Genomic DNA, 18,506 nt, shown 5'->3' with positions numbered 1-18,506 from the left:
CCTTTGCCGGTGCTGCGGGGTCGCTGTGATCTGGAAAGCTGAGTCACAGTGGGTGCTGTGGGGACCTGTTGCAGGAGGGGCAGCCAGGGATCAGAAGCTGGTACTTGAACTCTAGGGAGTGTCAGGTGTGCGTTTACTTAATTAGGAGTAGGGGTGTGGATTGCAAACACTCTTCCCCTGGCATTCAGGCAGATTTTGCATTTGCTGTTGATAAGCCGTAAGAGGGCTGCCCTGTGGTCCTGTTCGGGTGGCTCGGTTGGTTGGTCGCCCTACACCAAGAGCTTGTGGGTTTGATTTTTGGTCGGGGTACATATAGGAGGCAGCTGATAGATGGGTCTCCCCCGCCCACCCCCTTTCTCTTTAAAATTAGTAAACATATTCTTGAGTGAGGATTTTTATAAAGGAAGAAAGAATGCTGCCTATGTACAACAAACTTCAGTACATTTGGTGCAAATCTAATAAAGAAGGGAGCTTAGCTCACTCTGCCCTCCCCATCCCCCACTTTGCTGAAGGAGACAGAGAAGCAGATTAGGCTGAATGATATAAGTGCTAAATAAAAGTCCAAGCAACATAATGTGGGAGGTCTGAGAACAAATGGATCATTGAGTTCTGAGCTGGATGGGGAAAGCTGAACCAAGGGAGTAACATTTGAGTGAGCTTTCAGTACGATGGTGATGGATGGGGAATGGGGAAAGGGCATAAAACAGAGTGGTGTCTGTAGAATATGTTCTACCTAATGGATTTTCCCCCCAAGTCTGGGCGTAGCGGTGGTTTAGCCCTTTCTGGGCAGGAAAGTGAGTGAGGATGCTCCTGAGTCATGCCTGGTACGTTCCTTTTCCCACAGGCTCTGTTAGCTGCTGGGCCAAGCCTTCAGCACTCCCTGCAGTCCAGTTGGATCTTGCATCTAGTCCTTTTGAAATCACAGGAATCAAACAAGGAAGCTTCTCGCCTGCAACCCAGGCGGATCCCTCCCCAGTTTTCTGAAGGGGAATGTAGCAGCTCCTCCAGCTCTGAGCTGGCTCCTGAGAGCACACTTAGCTATATTTAGTCTGGGTTTTGTAAAGTGTGGGTGCAAGAAGCTGCTTGGACAGCTCCATTCCCGGAGTGAAGAACACGAAGGGGCGGCAGCTGTCGGGTGACAGGGAGGCCGCCTCACTGTCTTCTGCTGGCTTTTTCCAAGGGCACCGGCGCCCGGAGGAGCCAGCTGGCAAGTTCAGCTCCTTTGCTCCTCAGCTGCCCTCGCAGAAGGTGTTTGGTGGTGTTCTGGCCAGCAAGTCCCCAGTCTTCAGTTATTTGGCAGATGTCTGTGAACTGGCCTTGGGACGTGAATCTCAGAGCTGCAGCTCATTGGGAAGCTGGCATGCAGCATGGGCTCCAGTTGGCTCACGTTGTACTTTGGGGGCCTTGTGCACCTACCACTCCCGGTGCTTCCTTTAAATGTACAGCTCTGCAGCCCGACGGGGTGAACCCCAGCACTGCCGAGCACCTGCTGTGTGGGCTGGGCAATTCACTGAACAGCTCAGAGGCTCCTTTGCTCATCTATCAAATGGGAATATTAACAGTAATACTCAAAGGCATGTTGAGAGGGTTATAGTAATATCAATAAAGCTCTTAGGACCCATTCTATTCTGGTAGTTGCTTAATAAACACTCAGTAAATGTCAGACAAGATGATGGTGATGATGCTGTCTGCCTCTTCTTGTCTTCCTGCCACCCTTAAAGTGTCTTAAGTCATTTTTATGGCCCTCTGGTGATATAATGTCTGGTATAATAGATGCTCAATGAAGGAATGCCCATTCTCAGAGTTGGGATGAAACTGGAATCCTCACTTTTAAATGTGCTATTTGATTTATTAACTATCTGATTCCTGCTGTTATGAGGTAATAGAGGAAAGTAAAAGTGATTATAACATGAGTATATTCATGAAGGACTCATCGCTTAAATAATTTTTACCCTCCAAAAATTTACTGTCACCTAATTCCCACAGTTTTGTAGACTGGGCTATCTCTGTTTGGTATGATAACCACCCAACCATACTATACAGTATGTATGTAAATTGATTGTATGCAGCAATTTTTGATCTTTCAAAAGAGGAAAATTTTCATGGACCCTATGAAAGTGGCATTGGAAAACTGATGGAGTCATACAGCTGTGACTCAATTAAGATCTGGCTGAGTTAGGCCAGAAAACCATTAAAGAGAAATTGGCTAAGATGCTATTTGATAGGCACCAAAGAAAAAAATATTAATACCATCTAAGGATTAAGAAAAGTCTTTGGTGAAAAGCAATACCCTGAAATATTTGGGGGGAAAATGATCTGTATAAATGGGCTATGAAAAGCCAAGCATGAAATGATAAGTGTTTTTTTCCCGCTGACATAAATCTTGTTGCAGAAGTTATATAATTGATAAAAAATGGGTTTTTGTTAAGAATGAACACATTTACAATAATATAAATTTGGTCTAATAGGAGATAAAAACTTAGTTCTCTTTTCAAGATGAAGTATCATTTAATATGTTTTACTGTTAGTTTTGAAACTCAAGGCCCTATTCAAATATTCTCACTCTATTCTCTATTAGTATTTTTTAAATTTTAATTTGGGTATTTAGGTATCATTTACATACCATAAGATCCACCATCTGTGCTTGCATTTTGACAAACATATACAATATATTCTGCCTTGTAACCACCACCACAGTCAAGTTCAGTTCCTATGCTCCAAAAAGTTTCCTTGTACCCCTTCCCATACCCACCATCCCTGACAACCACTGCTTTGAATTCTGCCCTATACTTTTGCCCTTTCCAGCAGGTCACATAAAAGATACTGTATACTACGTTGCCACTTGAGTCTGGCTTTTTCCTAGTGTAATGCATGTAAGATTCATCTACATCATTGCATGTATCAGTAGTTGAGTCCTCTTAGTAAGTTCTATTGAATGGGCGTACCACAGTTTATCCATTCACTAAGTACATTTGATTGTTTCCCGTTCTTAGTAATTATGAATAAACCATTATAAACAGTTGCCTACAGGTTTTTGTGTGAACATAAGTTTATTTTTCTCACATAAATAGCTAGGAGTGGTATTTTTGAGTCCTATAAATAGTATGTTTTTAAGTTTTTAAGGAACGGCCCTGGCGCTTCACGGGGATTCTTTTCTCTATTAATCTGATGATAATGAGGACCTCACAAGAATGAGAGGATTATGTTAATGGGGACTATGCAGGCAGTTGGATGAGATGAAGAGGAAACACTTTCTCAGGAGTGAGTTCCTTCATCTGCATTTCAGAAGAGCAGCAGGCCTCTAGCAAATACACACACTGCTGGCTGGGTCAGGACTTCAAGCTTGGACGTAAGCCTAGAAATGCCACGGGTTTTGCCTCCAGAAAAAAACTGTTACATTCTTGTTCATAATTAAAAAACAAACAAACACACACCAGAATTTGTCATCAAGTTCTGGATATTAATTTTTTTTTTTTTGTGGTGGTGGGGTTTTTTTTGGCGGGGGTGGGGGGCGGCGGGGGGCGGGTGAGCTTACCTGTCCTCGAAAGGAAAGGTGTTGCCTGCCAGGGCAGTTGTGGGCTTCGTTTTGTAAAGCCTAAGATACGGTTAGTTGACTCTGTTTCCTGCATGATTTAAATTTTCAGGATGGCAGGTGCCAGGTTTGTTTTCTGCCCTGTAGGAATTTGACTCGGAATTTGGTGTTTCATTGGCTATCCTTGTAAACAGTGGGGGAAGTGCTTAGTTCACCTGCAAGACCACATTTTTGCGAGCCACAAATTGGGTATAGGGCCTGACAATGGATTCTGCAATTGTGTCCAAATGCAAAAAAAACAAACTTGGAGGTATAATTTGGGTGCAAACACACTAGGATTTCCAGGATTTCCCACTCGTCTGTGGAACCACGGGGTGGAATATTTGAATTTGGAATTGCTACAGGATCCCTAGATACATGGTTGCCCTAACTGTATACTGTCTAGGTTGTAAAATGTCAGTTCAGGGTTTGCTGCCTTTTTTTTTTTCTTTAGAAGGTGCCTGTGCATTGCATGGAGGTGAAAATATAATATTATGAACCAGGCTTCAGTAGAGGTACTTTGCAGTTGATTTTGTGTGGAGTTTCTTGTCGCCCTCCTTGACCAGTGGTTTAGCGGTGGAGGAGAGAGCAGCCAGGAGCCCAGAAGTGGACACATGGCCCCTGGCCTTGGCTAAGACATCGCCCTGCGTTCCCCTTCCATCTGCAAGGATCATCAGATGTGCGTCAGGACCTTCTGCTGCCCGAACTCTAGCTTTCGGTTTCTTTTCTGCTCTCTGGGAAAACTTAGCCCTTTTTATACTGTGGTTGTTTAATAAACCGTAGGGTTGACATTTGGTGTTAAAGTCATCTAGGCAACTTCTGTGGCTATAGCATTTACTTCCTGCAGCTTAGAAGTGGAATATTCTTCATTTTACGTTTACAAATGTTTATTGAGAACCTAATGTGTACCAGGCTCTAGTGGAGTTTGATTTATAGCCCTATAACCTGTGAGTCCGCTTAGGAAAAGCAGGTGCGAAGACCGATCTGCTTGGGTCATGTTTCCTTAACGATGAGATTCTCCTGGGGCCTTTGATAACATCCATAATCCTACTCCTTTCCCTTGGATGGTTTTTGTTTCGTTTTGTTTTTTAAATCAGAAACAGGTGTTCTTAGTCACTTTTTTTCCAGGTTGCCATAAACCTTTAATTTATAAAAAATACAACATCTGTGAGGCACAATAAAACCAAGTACAATATAAGAAAGTATGCCTGTACCTCTTTAATCTGTTAACTTAGCCATCCTTAGCAAACATCTTGGGGGCTGGGTCCTTAACCTAAGATCGCAGGAGGAGACTGACAGGTTTCGTGGGATCCTTGCCCCCCTTACAAGTAGATGCACAACTTGTCTACAGGCGTTCTGTGTATTTTTCATGGGGGAAAGCCCTGGGGCTTTCATTCTGTTCTCACAGGGACTAAGGATGAATCAGATAAGTTCCAGGGGAACATGCACTTGACTTCTCTATTGTCTGATACAACTCCAGTGCCTACAGCCCTCTCTGAAACAAAGAAGGCACTCAACGATTTGTTCAATAGACAAAAGAGAAATATGTTATTCTGTGCCTATTCTCAGCCAGCCTCTTGATGCCCACTTTCTAAACATTAGTTTTCATAAGGCAGTGGATTGGTAGTTTTCCCACCCAATTATTGAAAGACTTGAGGTTCAGAGAAGATAAGAGATTTCCCCAAGGCCACACAGCTAATTTGTGGTGGAACTGGGCTTTGTCGCCAACTCTCCCGTATTCCAGGGCCCTTGCTTTTTCACTGTCGTGTGTTGCTTTCTGGTTTTGGTTTTGTTCCAGTTTGGTGGTTTGGTCCTGGTTTATTATGTCTTTTGGAAATGTTGGTAGTTTAAGAAAAACAATATAATAAAACATTGCTTATTTGGGCTCTTCAGTAGGGAAAATTCTGTTAGGTTTTTGGATCAAATCTCTCCGTAGGTGTTTATCTCAATATTGGCTCGCTATAGTTTTGCTTCTCTTTGTCAGGAGCCCCAGATCTTTGGGTCTTTTTGTCATTGCTGTTGTGTTATGCTGTCTTTCAAGGTCACTGGTGTGCCCAACACACATGAATGTACATTTCTACATATTTATCTGGACAATAAATATTTGTTGTGCACCTGCGATACGGTATGCACCGTGGACAGCACTGAGCAGGATAAAAGGCTGAGGTTGGGAACCTTTCTTTCATGGGGCTTACAGTTGAGTCAGATCCAAGGCTCGGGTTGTAAACGTATCCCAGTAACAGGCAGGGCAGGCTGTGCTTCCTCAGCCTGATGAGGGGGCACACCAGTGACCTTGGTGTGAGGGGGGGCTCTGCTCCCCCTCCATCGGGGGGCTGCCAGGCCCACAGCAATGGCCCGCCCACTGATATGATAAGAGAAAAAGAAAGACCAGAGAACAGTAGATATGAGAAGCACTTCACAGAGTGGAGAAAGGTAGGATTTGGGGAGGTTCGGTTATAGGGTGTGGCAGGGGCAGACACAGAATTGGCCGCAGCTCTGATGGAGCTCTCCGCCGCCAATGCCCTCACGTCTCAGCTCCCCAGCAGTCAGGGCCCTTCCTGCAGGCCACTGCCTCTGGCGCCAGGCTGATGTCCACCCCCTGCCTCCTGAGGAACTGGCCCTGATTGCCGGGGAGCCCAGGATCAGCGGGTTCTGGGCTCTCCTTGTACCACGTATCCCTTCTGCCTCCGTGCTGTTCCTCCCCTGGAATGCCGTTCTCCCGCGCGCCTTGTGCTTTTTGCACATGTCTAAGGCAAGAGAAGAGGAGGGCAAGGGAGCGAGCTTCTGTGTGAGAGGAATGTGACCTCCAGGCAGCTGCAGTGGCCCAGGGATGGGATGAGGAAGCTGAAGCAGGTCGCAGGGGAGCCCTGGCGGAAGGAAGTGTGTCGGCATCGCCTGTAGCCCTGCCTGCAAGGTGTGTGCTGGGAAGTGCCCACGGGTTTGGCGAGGAGTCAACGGGGAAGCAAGGCCATATTCCAGTCATTCAAAGATGAAGTGGGCAATGAGGAAACTACTCTAGATGCAAATGTATAGAAATGGAAAGAAGTAGAAAGAAGGGAGTAATGGTGGTAGGAAGAGAGAGATAAAGATCAAAGGAGTTGTGTACCTGGTAAGGAGTTGGAAGTAGGAAGACAAGGGGCCTTACCTACACGGGAAACACGTTCAAAGAAGCTTTTTTATTCCCAGCTAGAAAATAGTCAAGAGTGTTTATGGGCTGTGTGAATTGACCCACTAGAGAGGGAGATTTTGAAGAACAGGGATCAAAGGTTTAGGTAGGTGTATCATCTCTTGGAGAAGGTGGTGTTCTGTTTGGAATGGGTGGGTGGTGCTGATAAGGAGTGTTGTCAACTGTAAAATAAATACATAACTAAAAAACATTAATACCTCTAGTATGTGGTAGCACTCTTCTTACTGCTTATCATCGATTAACTTATTAATCTTCACATAAACCTTATGAGGTAGACACCGTTATCATCCCTTATAAGTGACAGAGGGGGCTCAGTGAGGTTAGTAACTTGGCCATGATCGCTCCTCAAGTAAGGGGCAGAGCTGGAATTTGATAAACATAAAAGATGTTCATCCAGTTTCCTACTTAGGACACTTTGGGGAATCCTGGATTAAGATATCATCCTCAGAATTTTCTTTAAAAATTACATTATTAAAAGATGACCTACTAATATACTGTTATAGCAATTATATCTCAAAAATTTTGTCTTAAGAGTGACCTATGAGAACACATGGATCATTGACCGTTTCTTGTCTATTCGTTTATTCTGTAATAACTCAGTCAAGATGAGACAGGGATGAAATAGGAGGACTTCTAATTTTCAAGTGTTGGGGGAGGGTATAGTTTTCAGAACATGAGTCATTTTCTGGAGAGGTCAGGCCTTGGTGGGTGCCTGCGTGTGGAGCAGGGGTTAGGGGCACAGGCCAGCCAGCAGGTGCCACAAGGGAATTCTGATCCTACAGCCTGGGTCTGGGATTCCAGGAAAACAGCAGCAAGTAGGGGTGATGTCAGAAAGAAAGGTAAAAAGGATGCTGAGTGTAAACATGGCCAGCTTTACCTTTTTGCCAAGGCAAAAACATATACTCCGTTTTCTTTTCCTATCTCCTGCCCCTTCTTGTTTTTAAAAGCCTTAAGATTTAGGTTTCCAGGGTGCCAGGCCCTTGTCCCTGATTCTAATGATAAGTGGTCTTCCCTGACTGATGATGCATGGTCTGTTGCTTGCTAAGTGTCTCTCTACAACCCCGTGAAGCTCCTGCCGCCTTTGGACCTGCTTTGCTTGGCAACGGAGCAAATGCCGTAGCTGGTAGCTTTGGCACCCACGAGTTTTCTGGGGCTCGCCCCAAGGCCATCGCCATTCCAACCCTACCGCCCTGGCTTTGCACAGCTCTTGTGCTTTCCCTAGTACAGTTCCTGGTTGGCGCCACGGCTGATCAACAACAGCTGGAACAGGCGCGCTCGTTCCCGCTTCCTAAATGAGGATGTGAAGGCTCCTTTGTCCAAGGTCACACAACTCATTAGTGGCAGGGCTTAGATTTAGAAGTTGGTGACTTGAGTGTTTTTATTACGGCTTCTATCAATGCTGCTGTGATTGGGAAGGATGGTGCAGTGCCTACTTTGAAGGGGTTTGTAAATGGAATGTTCTAAATGGGATCAGGAATTTTTCTTAAATCATGGATGAGGGCAACCAGCGTGGGCCTGTGGTCATGTCATTCTCCAGCAGTGCCTAATCCTTGGCTCAAGTAACAAGACCTTGTTCTCCTTTTTTCTTCTCCCAGTATTTTCTTAATTCTCCATAAGTGTGTCTTCCAAGTAGCTATATTAAAGTAATATTTAGAAACACATTTTTTTCTGCATATAAAAATCCTTCATATTCACCAAAGAAAGAAAAAAATCATAACACCAATAAGAAACTAATAACAATAGCTATCATTTATTAGGCACTGATTGATAATAGCAGCTGGTAGGCACTAGAACAACTGTACTGGTTGTTGATAGTAATGAGTATTCTGGTAGGTGGGGGTTTAGGCCATCTTGGTAATTGTTTATTCTGAATATCCTACCTGTTCACAATAAGCCCATGAAGTGGTTATTATCTCCATTTCCTACATGAAAAAATTAAGGCTGAAAGAGTTAAATTTCCCCAAGGTCACCAGTGCTAAATGATGGAGTAAGGATTCACACCCAAGTTCAGATGACTTCAGTGTCTACTTGGTTGCCACAAAACAAGGGGGTTACGCTGACACGCCCAGCAGAGAACTCTAGGGAAAGTTCCCGTTTCCTTCTGGGCTCCATATAACTAACGCACTGTACCTGCAGTGACTTAAGTCATTCTAGCAAATCATTAATAAGTGTTAAGTTGTCGATAAAATACTAATGCATTTTGTTATTTCTCCCTTTTTCCTAAATGTGTGTAAGCACAATGATCAGTCTCATTCTTCGCTGCGGATGCCCACTTAATGAGGGCAGTGATAGGAGCTCTTGAAAGGACAATAAATAACTCTGTCCAAGTTTCAGAAGGCATCCTGTGAATTCTGTCCCTGGAGCTTGCTGACAGTCATTGTTGAGATCAGAGCCATAGAGAACACTTACCCTTTAGGATGGAGGGCATATCTATGAGATGGAGTGAGAGGTCTGTGCAAGATGTGGACAGGATCCCAGTTAATCGTAAAACTCACAGAGGTTAACACATGTCTTAAGTTATGTTCCACCCACCTTCATTACAGCATATTGATCATTCACATACACTAATTTTATTTGATTATTGCCAAGGCATTGTATTCTTCTAATTTGCAGTATATTCTTTTAACAAGGTTTTCTAACTATTCTTCTCTTTTGGAGCTTCATGTTTGTCTCCTAGTCTATCTAGTCCTTCCCTAATACTTCATCCATCTTTTCTTTTTTTTCTTATACTGTGTTGAGCCATTTTTATTCTTAATGTTAAAAATCTTTCATTAAGTAAACAGTCAGAATCACTGTAATTCTTTCATTCAGCCACTATGTATCTATGCCCTCTTAGTGTTAAGTATTTTGAAATTAGGCGATGAAACATACCCAATATTTTATATTCAAGTATAAACAGATAATATTTTTATTGTATACTAAGGATTGTGGCTTATAAGTATTTTCTCAAATGCCTACTATAGTTGTACTTATTCCCATCTTGTGTATGAGGAAACAGGTTTTGGGTAAGTAACTTGTCTGAGGCCACTCCGTAAAACAAGTTGAGAGTGAAGCCTGTGTATGTATGTACAGTATAGTTAAACTCATCCTGGTAAGCGTGTCTGAATTCTTTGAGAACTTACTATATGCCAGGAAGCACTTTATAAACTTAAAATTTAGACTACATTTTTATTAAAGTTATATGTGAACATAATTTTAAAATTAGTCATTATCTTCTGTAAAAATTGCTTAATGATATTTTGTTGTTCTTTGCTTAGTGTCCTATCAACTTATCACCAATTTCAACAAAAACTTTCTCAGTTAAATCTCCTCCCAATAATTCATACACTAGGTATTCTGTGAATTCCTTCTCACTGAATAAATTGTTCCAGAAAAATCCTGACTTGTTTCCAACAGGTCTAGTTCTCTAGACACGCTTCAGAGCTGTCGCGTTAGGACTCTCGTTCACCACTGTCCGCGGGTGCCTGTCTTGGCGTCAGATCCCTTCTTCCAGGACCCTGAGGATCCCTCTTACTTTCTTTTAACCTTGGTGTTGATGGAGCTCATCCTCCTAAGGAAAGGTACAAGGGAAGCCTGCATTGGAGAACTTGCATATCTGAAAATGTATATATTCTACTCTTGTACTTCATTGATAACTCGATTAGATTTTTAAAAGTTGGAGATTTTCTCCCCTCACAGTGTTGAAGCCTTTACTATGTCCAAGTTTCCAGTCTTGTTTTGGGAAATCTGAAGCCTTTTGATTCTTGATCATTTGTATGAAATATACATTTTTAAAAAAATTAGTTAATCTTCTTTCTATTCCTAGTACTGAGATATGTAGTGAAACTATGCTTTGGTGTGAGTTCATTTTTATCTCTTGTATTGTGTATTTAGTGGTCTTTCAAAATGAAAGTGGTCTTTCAAGATGACCATTCATTTCTGTGAATTTTTATTGAATTATTTATTTGATTGTATCCAATTTGTTCTGTTCTTTATTTCTTTAACTGCTACTTTTGAAATGATAAAAATTCTGGGGTGGTTCATATTTTTTTAAATCTCTGTTTCCTTTTGTTTCATCTTGATTCTTTTTGTTCTGTTTTCCAGTAGATTAATTTTTTTCCTCAAACTTCCATGGCATTTTATCATTCCTATCAGCTTTAATTTTTAAAGAGATTTTTTTCTTTCTGAAGTTTTTATAACATCTAATCTTATTTTGAGGGTGTAATTTTTCCATATTTCATTGGAGATATTAGTGCTAAGATTTTTTTTTTAAATAAAGCTTTCTTTGCTTTTCATATTTCTTTCTTCCAGGTTACTTCTTTTCCCAATTTGTTCATTTTGGTCTGCTTTCATGTTAGATAGCCCCAAAAGTTGTATATATTAGGCTCTCTGCCCATAGTTGAATGGCCCATTAAAAAAATTAAAAGTTGTGTATGAATGGGACCTGTCAATCATGGTTTTTATTGTAAGATTAACTGACTGAGTATTTTTAGGCCAAGAAGAGGGATCTCTTTATGTCAGAATGTTTAGGTCTTTTTTTTTTCCTATTGGGTTGGTTAATTACTCAGAGAAGACCCAATATTTGAACTCCAATATCTGATTCCTCACTCTGTGCCCTTATTCATTCAAATTATTAACTTCCAAGTAAGGCTCTATGTCTGAGTATGTTTTATTGTATTATTTCTAAGAAAGTTAGCAATCGAAGTATAGATTTTCTATGAATTCTGATTTCTGAAGATGATTCTTAATTAACCAGAAATTTCCCTCCACTATAATTATAATCTTTGTTGGGGGTTTTCATGGATGTATTTGAACCCCTAGAAGAATATCTGGTTCATAGTAGGTTCTTGGCAAATAATTGCTGAATGAACTAATATTTTACGTAGTACATCAGGCTTTCTCAACAATAGGCAACAGGATATAAAAAAAAGCCTAAGTTTCCTAACTGCCATTGCAGTGCCAAGTGTACACGCTCAGGTTTGACAAAGGCGGTCATGCAAACCAAAATGGATTCAACCCAGGAAGAGAGGTTTCCTATTTATGAAACTTCTTGGGGCAAGAGTATATATCTTTATATTTGAGATTGGAAGTTACTACTGAGATGGCATGGACCAAAAGTTGGCCAGAAAAGGGCAAGTGTAAGAGGGTTAGCTGGGATGCAGAACTGGTATTCTTAGAAACTTGCATGTACAATACTTGGGTGTTCAGATGCAGCATTTTTGGATCTCATTTAGGCATTCATTCTGCTGACTGCTTCCTCCTAGAGACTTTCCCATCTGTTCCTTTGTGCTGACGAGGTCTTTCTGAACTTAGAACAAGATGTCCCCAAGGGTCACACACAGCAGCCTCTTCCCATCCTGACTAGCTTTTCTCCTCCCCCTCCCCCACTGTGTCTACTCGTCATTGGAGTGGGAATGGGGTTGAGAGTTTGATAATGCCGAGTTGACCTTTTTGGAAGAATGAACTATCAGACCAAAAGGACTCAACGATTGGTACAACCACTTGCTCTATGGTATTGCCTTTGTCCTCTATTTTGATATCCGGGCTTCCATTTTCAGGGAGAGGCCAGTGGGGTCGATTTCCTGAAAGAAGCAGGAAGAGAGCAAGACCTCAGCACAAGGAATTCTCGCCTCATGAGCACAAAGCAGTCATTTTTAAAGATAATTAATTGTCCAGAAAAACTTGAACTTATGATAGTCAGCCAACCGTGTTGGGTTTATTTGTCAGATGAGAAAAAAGGGAGCAGTACTGGAAAGTAAGATAACACTGAGGAGTCTATGGTGTTGGAAATACTTAAAGAAGAGTCATTCACTACGCATGAAGGAAAAAATAACTTATCTAGTTACAAGGCTACATCAGCTACTTATACCTGAAAGCGTACTTTGTTGTACATCTAAAGGGCTTTAAATTTTTTTTACATGATTGTATGTTAATATTTACATAATGTATTCTGTTAATATCCTAGAGCAAGATACTATTAGGAATCAAGAATTTTTTAAAAATGCAACATAGTAACATTTTCCTTTTAAATTTACCTTATAAGATAGTAATAATTACACGGTTATTATATATATCGTCTGGAAAGTGGAAAGAAAAGAGTTTTCCATGGACCGACATTCACAGTCACTATTAGTATTTGGCATATTTTCCTTTAGCCTTTTTCTCTTTGTATGGCTTTGGTTTTGCATAACAGTTGTAAGGCATTCTGCTTGCCTCTTAGTAAGGCTTTTTGGTCTTCAATTGAAGTTGACTGTGGTTATGTTCTGATAATGCATGTCTGTGATTTATTCTTTCCTTGTCATGAGGCTGAATAAGCAGTGATTTAGTTCTTGGCTTGAATACATTCTCTGTATGCTTTTAACATAAAACAGTGTTCAGATTAGAAAGTGAATGATCCTTAGAGCAAGGAAGTGTGATGTATGTTTTGCAGCCTCTTTAAAAAATATCAGATCTAAAAAAAAAAAAAATCAGAAGCGCAAAAATGGCTTGGGTGAAATGTGTATAACAACAATAAGACTTTAAATTTCCTGAAATGGGAGACAGTTTCTCAGTGGTCCTAGGACACATTATAGATGTCTAGAGATATTTACTAAATACTCAAAATCATTATTCCATATGTAACATGGTGGTCTCGAGGCAGAGAAAAATCTTTTTCTCTAGAGGCATAGAAGACAGGGGTGCAGTGCAGTAGCAACCCCAGAGATAGAAACTCTGGTTTTATTTTTGCTGCTCACTAGTCACCACCTCAGAGGCACCCTCCCTCAATGTCATCAGCAATAAAACGAGGCTGTTGAATGATATAATTTTAATGAGTTTTTATCCTCCTCTAACATTCAATTGACTCAATGAATTTATGATTCTGGACCAGATACTGAGAACATAAAGATCCAAAAGCCTAGCGGCTACCTTGACTCTTTATTTCCTTCCTCCCTCATATCTAGGTAGTGACCAAGCTTGACCTATTCCACTGTCTAGGTTAGGGGTGGCCATCCGGACACCTGTTTTCTTAAAGTTTTATTGGAACATAATTATGTTCATTAGTTTATATAGTTTATTGCCACTTTTGTACTACAGTGGCAGAGGTGGGTAGTTGTGATATGGTTTGCAAAGCTTTAAATGTTTATTATCTGGCCCTTTATAGAAAAAGATGGTCGACCCCTGATCTAAATGATTTGGAAATTCATCTTCACCCCTTCTTCCTCTGTCCTAACTTGGGCCTTCATCTCTTCTCACCTGCACAAACCAGGAGCCTCTAAACTTTAGTTTTTCTGACTCCAGTTTTGAGCCTCACAAATGTATTCTCTACAGAAACAGTACAATTTTGGGATTGTGATTGCCTTGCTCGGTAATTTTTAATTCCAGCTAATCATTAGAAGTACCTTATGCCTGGGCTCTTTGGAGTCCAACGAATTTGGTACTTTCCTGGTTGGCCAGGTAGGAGTGACTTTACAAATTCTCCATGGGAATCTAATGTGCGGCCAGGACAAACTTTTGACTGGGTTTAGATTCTGACTTTATTTTCTGGTTCTGTGGAATGAGGTCAGTCCTCTTCCCATTGTTGAAAGGAATAAAGGTGACGTATGTAAGGAATACAGCCTACTTCGGTGGTTACATAAATGGTAGTTTCTTATTAGTGATTCTTAACTTTACAGGAATATTCTATTAGATTCCTGGAGCTGCCATCACAGATTGGGTGACTTAAACAACAGAAATTTATTTTCTCACCGTTATGAAGGCTAAAAGTCTAAGATCAAGGTGTTGGCAGGGTTGGCTTCTCTCGAGACCACTCTCCTGGGCTCGTACGTTGCCTTTTTTCTTTACTTACGTATCCCTGCTGTCTCATCTCATCCTCTTTTCATAAGGACACCAGTCATACTGGATGAAGGCTCACCCTTATGGCCTTGCTTAACTTTAATTACCTCTTTCAAGACCCTGTCTCCAAATATAGTCACACTGGGGGGTTAAGACTTCAACATATGAATTTGGGAAGACACAATTTAGTTCATAATAAATATGCATTCTTTGATTTTTCTGATGAAAACTAGGATTCCTTGACCCAGAATAACTGTAGGGTCATACATACAGATTAAACCTTATATAAGGTTATAAGGCTTTGAAGCTCCCTGTTAAACAGGAACATCTGAAACAGATGAAAACATACCAGAGGGAAGGATATGTAGAAAAGAAGAGGGCGATCCATTCCCCTCGTTCAGTTGTTGACCAATTACTCCCCGAGGGCTGCCCATGCACCAGGCACTGCGCTACAGCTACGCTATGGCTGGCACAGGCAAGGCCCCTCCTTCTCGTGCCTTACAATTTTTGTCAGAGAGATGGACAGCAAACATGTACGCCCTTCAGCATTGGCATACCAAGTGTCACACAGAGAATTAAAACAGAAGGATGGGGGGGTGTTCGCCTGCTTAGAGTATGTGGTCAGGAATATCTCCACGGAGGAGATGCTTAAGTAGAAGCCTGAATAACAAGGAGTCAGCCATGCAGGTGGGGGCAGAGGGTTTACGGCTGACGAAATGCTCGTTACTCTGGTTTATTTTCGTATCAGCGGGCAGAGCTGCCTCCTCTCACACCAGCTGCTTACCAGGTTCAGCTCTACTGCCTACAGAGCAAGAATTTAGGATCCGCTCTGGGAGAGGCATGGCTGTTGTGGATGCTCCCCTATCCGTGGACGTCTGTGTCTTCTCCTGTCTCTGAAGTGCTTAGGCCATGCATTCAGAGGGGTAAGACCTGTCAATTCAAACGTCTGTTCCCCTAAGTTTTCTTTGACACCACTGGAATGTAGTCACGATAGTCTTGAGCTTGAATTAGAGTAACATTGTGAGGTGAGACGTCAGCATTGGTGGCGTGATAGATGTGTAAGCAGTAATTGTATAGTAGTACATGCTTCTGTAATAGTAGGCTGGACCTCTGAAAGATCTAGACAGACCCCCAACATCATATGGGTGGAACGGAGAGGACTTCCCCTGAAAGCTGCATCCTAAAGGTCTCCTGTGACTTAGGAGAGAGAGCAAACTTCTGCCATGGCTCACATGCTCCTTTGGGCCTGGCACCTGGCACACTCTCCAGTTCTCCTCTCTACTAAGGGAGGCTGGTCTTGATTCTAGACTTAAGCTGAGGCCGCTTCTGCTCTGTGGATCTCCTTCTGGGGTCCAGACTGAAGAAGCAGCCCCTCAGCATGCTCTTTCCCTGGTTACTACAAACCAAACTGTGCACACACATTTAACTCCTCTACTCATGTTTGTCTCCTCATATCCATTGGCCAAATTAACTCACATGGCCATGGTCAAAGTCAATGTATAGCGATACACACTGTGCTCCCAGGGGAGTAAATATTTGTATCAAACAGTAATTCGACCCACCCTAGCATGTAAAGTGCTTAGAACAGTATCTGTACAGGTCTGCCTAAACTATAAACAGTAATTCATTTTTAACAGACTGACCATAGGCAAGGGAAAAAGAAGGGAGTAGTTTGTTAGTAAGTGAACCAACAGAGCTGTGAGAGAATTGTTATCTAGGGCAAGACCTGACCATGTTAATAGACTTATGGGAGGAGCAAGTGGGCAGGTCGAAGATGGAAGACAGAGCAAAGCTTAAGGATTCAGCTGAAATTCAGAAACTAGAGTGTGACACTGTCTTCCTCATGACTTTTGGTATCAGCAGCCAAGGAGACAAATGGTTGGAGTGACAGACTTTGTCTGATCTGAGCTTTATGTACTTGATTCCCCCTCTTCTCCCTAATCTTAAGGAGAGATTTAGATGATAACAGTTGGTGTTTACAATGTTTTAATGGCTGTCATATTGAGCACTGACTAGAAGCATCTTTAGAAATAATTTATAACACCATAAAATGAATTGCTAATCTTTCAAAGTGTATCCTTTAGAATTGTTTTTGTTTTTCTGTACCAGCCAAGAAAATCTAGAACAGTGAGGAAACTGGTAAAATATTTCAGAAGGATTGTCTGATTTGAAAAGCTAAGTAGGATTATAAATCCTTCCTCAAATGCATAATCACACGCTCTTGCCATTTGCTTTGGTTTTGTTTCTTTAGTTGTCTTTCAGGGCAATGTGCGTACATGTGCGTAACTTGCCCACAGGGTACGGACCCACCCACCCGGGCTCAGCTGTAGGGACTCATTGGTGGGATCACAAGGACTATGGAATTTGTGTTGCCTTGTCATTATTTGGCCGCTATTGTGGGCCCAATATTTGAAGGGACACGGGGAGTGACATTGATAACTAACTACAATGGTTTGATTTATTGGGTAACTAATTTTGTGGCAGTTACTTAATAAAGTGGTGATGTGCTGCCCGGTGTAGTGCAGAGAAATGCTTTGGGAGTTCGGAAACTAGGTATGTGTTGTAATAAAGGCAAAGGTTTTAACGAGACTTGAACCGAATCTTGAAGGATGCTCACATACCAACCGATGCTTATTGTAATGATGTGTGTATCCATATCACTGAGACACAATGTTGACTAAGTTTCCCCTGCTTGAAACATTTGTTGATTTTCCAGTTGTTTAGTGAAAAAAAATTCCAAATTCCTTATCCTAATACCACAAGCCCCTCACTCTCACTGTAATCTGCTTCCAGAGTACCTTCCTGTCTCATCTCCATGTGTTTTTCCCCATGTGCTTTAGATTCCAAATGACTTGCTCTTCTTGTAAATGCTTCAAACTTTCCTAATTTGTATCTTCTTTTATTTTAATTTTTTTTGGGGGGGGCTTCTTTTTAAAATTTTTTTATTATATTTTCCCTTTACCATTTACCCCCCCCCGCATTTCCTCTTCTACTTCCCCCAACCCCGCAATCACCACACTGCTGTCCGTGTCCAGGAGTTCTTTCTCATTTTCTTTCTTTTTTGCTTGCATCCTTGTTCCCTTTGCTTGGACACCTGCTCCTGAAATATAGGTGCAAACTTGGTCTGCCCTCTTCTTCAAAATCCTATCTGAAATGCCAAGTTTCTATGAAAGTCTTACCTGGTTTTTTTGTTTTTGTTTTTGTTTTTGTTTTTTTTGGCAGAGGGGCTTGGAAGTAATCATTTACTTTCTCAATTTTTGGAACCTCTTGTCATTACTTTCTCAGTAGCTTTTATTTCCACCCTCTTGTGCCTTCCTATCATCTACAAATAGTTATTGGTCTACTTCTTTTTGGTCAGCAGCATAGAGGTATTTCTCAAACAAGTAATTTTTTAAAAAAATGAGGATACTGACAGTTTTCTATAGCCTTTATTTCGGTAACATTAAAACTTACATGAAGATACATACATATACTCACTATCTTATTTAATTTGATAAAAGATAAGCAGTTAACATAAAAAATGCAGGGAAGACAAAATCAGGTTTTTACACTGAAAACATATGGCTAATGGAAAACTCACAAGTCTATCTGTTTTTTTTTTCATTTTGCTGAGAACCAATAAAATTTTCATCACATTTCTCAGTCCTGGGCAGACTTTTGGGAGCCACTATTTTAGTAGACTGTGAGCTTTGCCAGAGATGACTTATCTCTGATTCTCAATTTATCTCTATCTCCCTTGAAGATAATCTTGGGTCTCTCAAAGCTTGTAACAAAGAACAAACTGATTTGTGACACAGAAGCAGCCAAGTTGGGGGGTAGAGTATTCATTCAGCGACCTGACAGTTGTCTAAAATAACTAAACAGGAAGGCTCTTGCTGTTACGTAAGCCTGTCTGAAGTGCGTATGAAAGTCAGAGCTAGAAACGTTACTGGGGCTGTTCATGTCCAGAGAGCAAAC

General features: G+C 41.4%; 1 protein-coding gene across 5 annotated transcripts in view; it reads left to right on the top strand.

Annotated features, from left to right (window-relative positions):
- SAMD12 (sterile alpha motif domain containing 12) overlaps window positions 1-18,506 on the top strand; it is a 326,901-nt gene that overhangs the window by 5,173 nt on the left and 303,222 nt on the right. For 4 of the 5 annotated variants that reach the window (XR_008530576.1, XM_054590427.1, XM_054590426.1 and 1 more), the window contains exon 1: window positions 15,333-15,472. The exons of the other annotated variant lie outside the window; for it this stretch is intronic. Coding sequence is in view for 3 of the 4 variants with exons in the window: in XM_054590427.1 (XP_054446402.1) it covers window positions 15,403-15,472 (70 nt within the window). In the remaining variant the exon portion in view is untranslated. Of the gene's footprint in view, window positions 1-15,332; window positions 15,473-18,506 lie in introns of those variants that run through there. 5 annotated transcript variants of the gene reach the window in all.

This window comes from Pteronotus mesoamericanus, unplaced genomic scaffold, assembly GCF_021234165.1.
Source record: "Pteronotus mesoamericanus isolate MK-2021 breed Mesoamerican mustached bat unplaced genomic scaffold, CSHL_Meso_final scaffold_174, whole genome shotgun sequence".
Lineage (NCBI taxonomy): Eukaryota > Metazoa > Chordata > Mammalia > Chiroptera > Mormoopidae > Pteronotus > Pteronotus mesoamericanus.
Note: the sequence above shows the minus strand (reverse complement) of the source record. Positions and strands in the feature narration are given on the sequence as shown.